Source organism: Mandrillus leucophaeus, unplaced genomic scaffold (assembly GCF_000951045.1).
Source record: "Mandrillus leucophaeus isolate KB7577 unplaced genomic scaffold, Mleu.le_1.0 Scaffold1, whole genome shotgun sequence".
Taxonomy (NCBI): Eukaryota; Metazoa; Chordata; class Mammalia; order Primates; family Cercopithecidae; genus Mandrillus; species Mandrillus leucophaeus.
Window position 1 is genome coordinate 12,366,889 of NW_012098097.1, and position 5,336 is coordinate 12,372,224.

Below are 5,336 nucleotides of genomic sequence, written 5' to 3' on the forward strand. Positions count from 1 at the left end.
TGGATTTTTTGTTTTTGTTGAGACAGGATCTCACTCTGTCACCCAGATTGGAGTGCAGTGGTGCGGTCTCAGCTCACTGCAACCTCCACCTCCTGTGCTCAAGTGATCCACCTCAGCCTCCCGAGTAGCTGGGACTACAGGCATGCACCACCACGCCCAGCTAATCTTTGTATTTTTTATAGAGTTGGGGTTTCTCCATGTTGTCCAGGCTGGTCTTGAACTCCTGGGCTCAAGCAATCCGCCCAGCTTGGCCTCCCAAAGTGCTGGGACTACAGGTGTGAGCCACTGTACCCGGCCTGAAAAAAGGTTTTAAAAGTAGTTTTTAATTTTTGGCCAGACGCGGTGGCTCACGCCTGTAATCCCAGCACTTTGGGAGGCCGAGGCGGGCAGATCATGAGGTCAGGAGTTCGTGACCAGCCTGACCAACATGGTGAAACCCCGTCTCTACTAAAAATACAAAAATTAGTTGGGTGTTGTGGCGGGTGCTTGTAATCCCAGCTACTCAGGAGGTTGAGGCAGGAGAATCACTTGAACCCAGGAGGTGGAGGCTGCAGTGAGCCAAGATTGTGCCATTGCACTCCAGCCTGGGTAACAGAGCAAGACTATCTCAAAAAAAAAAAAAAGTAGTTTTTATTTTTTAAACATGCGTACTGGAATATTGATAAATGAGACTGTTTGATGCCTGGAATTTTTTTTTCCAAATAATTTCGGGCAGGGTGGGTGAAGACTGAGGGTAGGTCTAAAGCTGGCCATGAAGCCCTCAGTGTTGAAGCTGTGAGACAGGTGCATGGCTCTGCGTTTCTCTATAATAAAATGTGCTGAATGAGGGGGACCCTGTCCTACGCTTCTGCCTCTTCATCCACCTAAGAAAACCACATTTGCTTTTACCTGTCCCATCTCTGCCACCACAGCTCAAGTGATCCTCCCATCGCAGCCTTTTGAGTAGCTGGGACCACAGACAGATGCCACCACACCTATTTTTTGTAGAGCCGGGGTTTTGCTAAGTTGGCCAGGCTAGTCTCGAACTCCTGGACACAAACGATCCACCCGCCTCAGTCTCCCAAAGTGCTGGGATGACAGGCGTGAGCCACTGCACCTAGTCTGCATCCCACATTTGACTCAGAGCTCACTGGCCTTGTTTCTCTGGAGGACACAGGGCGCCCCCTCCCGCTGGACGGGAAAGGCTCCTTGCAGGGGCTGATTCCCATTCCTGAGCTAGAAAGTGGCCGTTCTGAATGTAGGATACAGCCACACAGAGAGAGCCCACGTTCTCTTTGATAATACTGTTTATTGTCCACGGACCGAGCGATTGCTCAAGAATGATACAAAGCATCAGAGACATGCGCAGTCTGCTTGTCAACTTCCAACAACTCTTGTGTGTTCCCAGCACCGGAAGGTCTCAGACTTCATATTCCAGCAGAAACACAGTGCTCCCCTCCCCCAAAACTCCAAACGAAAACAAAATCAACAGAGCTTTAAATTACGGCAGCAAGTCCAATATTTCTTAATACTTATCAAGCAAAGATTTGAAAATAACTACAATGTAAACTTTATTTTAAATATTTTGAGTTGCTTGCAGGATGAAAATAGGAGAAAAGAGCTGTGCTTAGAACATAACATATAAATTAAACGATGCCAAATGGAGAGCCTTCTTAAACTATATCTATATTGCCATTATTTACTGTGAAGGTATTTGAGCGGCTTCCTCTCTCAGCTGCCACCAGGCTCTTCTTAACCTGTTTTGTTTTCTACTCAGCATGGTTAAAAGACCAACGTGTGTGGATCGACCATAAAGGCCACACCTTTCAGACCGAACCTACTCAAAGATCCTTTACTTTGTAATAATCTGAACCGGAGAACCAAAGACGGGAGACGAATGAAAGCAAAGATGCTCAAAGAACCCAAGGAAAGACCTGAAGGAATCCACCTGCATAGGCCACGCGTTCCGCTCCGGGTCAAATGCTTCCACGATGCAGAAACCTCTTTTTAAAAAAGTGCAAGTCTAACACCTACCAAGGGTAATAAAAAACACAGCACAGGAATGATTACAGTTGATGTCAAAAACAAACCAAAACATTAAAAAAACAATCGGCAGAAACAGGAGTAAATGTTACATATGATATCACCATACAGGAAGCGAACGGGGGTGGGGTGTTACATGGGTTGGAGGGGTCTGGTGGAGTTGTATATACTGAAATCACATGGACTGGTCCATTATGACATCTTACCAACTTTAGATCACTGTACAGCATGAAAACGCCCGTGGGGCAGGGGCCGATTCCTGGATACCCTCCCAGTCTGCCCTAGAAAGGGAAGTCATCAAGATCTGTGCTGACCAGGTCCCGATGGGCATGGGGCCTGCATGCCACTTGGGGGTCAGGAGTCTTAACAGGTGCTTTGGGGTTGCCACTGAATAGAACAGGCTAAGGTGGCTTTGGAAGCATTTTACAGGACCACTCCCAGGCCGAAAAGCTTCAGTTTCATTGCGTGTGTATGTTTACATAATGTGCCTATATATCGTCAGTTTATCTTTACAACACAGGTGGGAGCAAAAGAGATTCTCCTTAGCGTTACCGAGAAAGTTCTTCCTATTCTGATCCCCATATCACTGGCTTCAGGAAACCATGTTTAGGGAACACATAGGTTCCCTAGTTCCCTAAGAAGTTTCTTAGCTAGGTCATCTTTGTCATTTGAGAAATACAAGCAGAAGTTGGTATATCTGCAACTCAGGTTCACCTATCATCTGAGAATTCATCGTTAGAAAAAGGAGATGTCTCTTAAAACAGGCCCAAGTATCCTGGAGGCTCAGAAAGAAGTGAGAGTGTCACCAAAGCCACCTACCTCCAAAATCCTTCCCTTCCTAGGCTGGACTTCTTACTACACTTAGCTGGCGTCATGTGCAGAAAGCCCCGTGCAGAACGATGGCTGTCAGTCTTTGAGGGAGAGAACACTAAGCCCGGGAGGGCACAGCAAGACCCAGCTTTTTCTGTCCTCAGGACGTGCAGATGGGGAGCACAGCCAGGCCCTGCACACAAGCCCAGATAAAGCAAAGCCGTGCCACTCAATCCAGGTGCCTGGTGCCAGAACGGGCAAGAAGCAATGGCAACCACAGCAGCTCAGGAAGGGACCTTGAGGGCAGCCACCGGCCCCGGACAGCAGCCTCAGGACAGGACCTCACCAATTCCCCCTGCAGGCTGGGGAAGCATGTGGACGGGGGGTGCAGGAGACCAAAAAGACTCAGCTGAGGCTGGGGTTCCTCGCTCCCATTTCTACAAGGCTCAGAGGGAGGCTCCCACTGGAATTCTGAGGATTAATAGGATTGATGGGGCTCCTTCAAGAATAAGCCGCTGGTTCCAGGCTGTCCCTGGATGTGGGGGGAGCCACAGGTGCTGGGAGCTCATGGTGGGCACCGGGGTGATGGGGGCACTTGCCAGGGGCAGGGAGTGTTACACTAGGGCCAGAGGCGTGGAAGCTGCAGAAAACAAGGGCCATGCCCCTCTCAAGATGAAAGGGACCTGGTAGGCCTGCTACACAGTCTTGCAACGACCCTCAAAAGTTTCTGCAAAATGCACATTTCCAGGCCCCGCCCTAACCCGGCTGGGAGATCCCTAAGTGCTGCCTGCTCGGCATCTGTGACGGTGCCAAGGCAGGGACTGGGAGGCAAGCTGCATGTCCCAGCCCTGCCTGCACCCAAGGATCGAAGCCCCAGACACACAGTGCCTGGCAGAGGGAGGATGGGATGAGGACCCTGGACCCATGTGTCCCTCCAGACCCACAACCGTGTCTAAGAGGAGAAGCGGGGAGCAGAACTGTACTAATTTGGACCCATGGGATGAGTGTTTTATTCATGCTGTTTCCAGGAAGGGATGTCAGAGCTGGACCAGTCGAAACCCTTGGAGGCTGTTTTTGCAGTTGGCCACAGGGGTGTTGTAGGTCTGCTTATGGGTCCTCGATGTCGAGAAACTCCTGCTTGGGGGGCGCCGCGCCGCGGTACCACGCACAGGAGCCGTCGCTTCTCTTGATGCAGGCGAAGAACTTGGCCTGGTGCCCGTTGATGTTCTTCTCTGTGACCCAGTCCATCCAGAGGCACTCGTCCGGGGAGGAGATGTAGCACGGGATCATGGGGCAGCGCGTGATCTGGGGAGGGGCACACAGAGGGGGACGGAGTCAGGGACCCAGGAAGGGGCGGGCAGAGGCTGCTCTGGGGGCATGTCCAGAACCCGGCAATGTGCCTACCTGCGGTGTGCAGGGATGGCAGCCTCTCCCGAGACCCACGGCTCCTGCAGGGGCAGGCGGCTGGCCTGCGAGGGGGTCTTACCTGCAGGGAAGCTGTGCCCCACCCACCGCTGCCCCCCTCCTGCTGCAGGTGTGCTTCCCTTTGGGCCATCTTCTACCTTCCTGAGCATGAGAGAATGGCCTGGCTTGGCCCTGCCCTCTGGGGGACATAGTAACAATAAAAGGGCCTGGGTTTCTTGGAGACAGATTCCAGCCCAGTGAAAAGGCCAGGAATTGGGAACTGCTCACAAGGCTGAGCCCTGAGGTCATAGGCAACTAGCAATTTGGCAAAGGAACCCGAGGCTACAAGAGGATGACCGCCTTCACCGCCCCATGGAAAGAAAAAGGAAGAACTTGCTTTTGATTTCACGCTGGGCACAGAGGAGTTTTGCTTAACGTATGTGTGGCTGGAGACTATGAGTTCAGAATTCCTGTTTTGAACATGCTGAGAAGGGGCTGGTGGCCGTCAGGAGGGAGGGCAGCCCCAGGCAGCTCCCCAGGGAAGGCCAATCCCCACGGCCTCACCAGAGTCTACTGGTCCCAGACTCGCTGGGAGTGGCCCAGGGTGGCAGGTGCCCGGCACTCAGCAATGCTTCCAGCGGGCAGGGTGGGGATAGGGTGCTAGGAGCCCACAGGGTAGGAGCCAGCCCGGGAGCCTGGAGGTGGTGATCTCGCCTTCCACAGCCACATCTAAGCGTCGGGCTGCTACGACTGTGCCTGGCACAGCCTCCGGGCTCATTTGAAGAGAAGCAGGTGTTCTCAACACACAGACCCCACGTAGACACCGACCCAGGTGTGAAAATGTCGGGAATGTTGGAAAAAGCATGAGGCCTGCAGTGCCCTCTCACAAGGCACACAAGGGTTTGCATATCCTATTTGTAGGAAATGATCCATGGGACCATATTCTCCCCATACAGCTCCTTTTTCTGGAAAGGGCAAGTAACAGAGCTGAATTCATGCCTTACTCTCAAATCTCCTAGCCTTCCAGACATCCCCCTCCATTTTTTTTTTTTTTTTTGAGACAGAGTCTCGTTCTGTCGTCCAGGCTGGAGTGCAGTGGC

General features: G+C 52.0%; 1 protein-coding gene across 2 annotated transcripts in view; it reads right to left on the reverse strand.

Annotated features, from left to right (window-relative positions):
- Positions 1 to 1,268: 1,268 nt before the first annotated feature.
- Positions 1,269 to 5,336, reverse strand: part of TIMP2 (TIMP metallopeptidase inhibitor 2) — a 30,483-nt gene continuing 26,415 nt past the window's right edge. For both annotated transcript variants that reach the window (XM_011989596.1, XM_011989659.1), the window contains one exon: positions 1,269 to 4,137. In XM_011989596.1, coding sequence (XP_011844986.1) covers positions 3,940 to 4,137 — 198 coding nt within the window. In that variant the 3' untranslated portion in view covers positions 1,269 to 3,939. The remainder of the gene's footprint in view (positions 4,138 to 5,336) is intronic.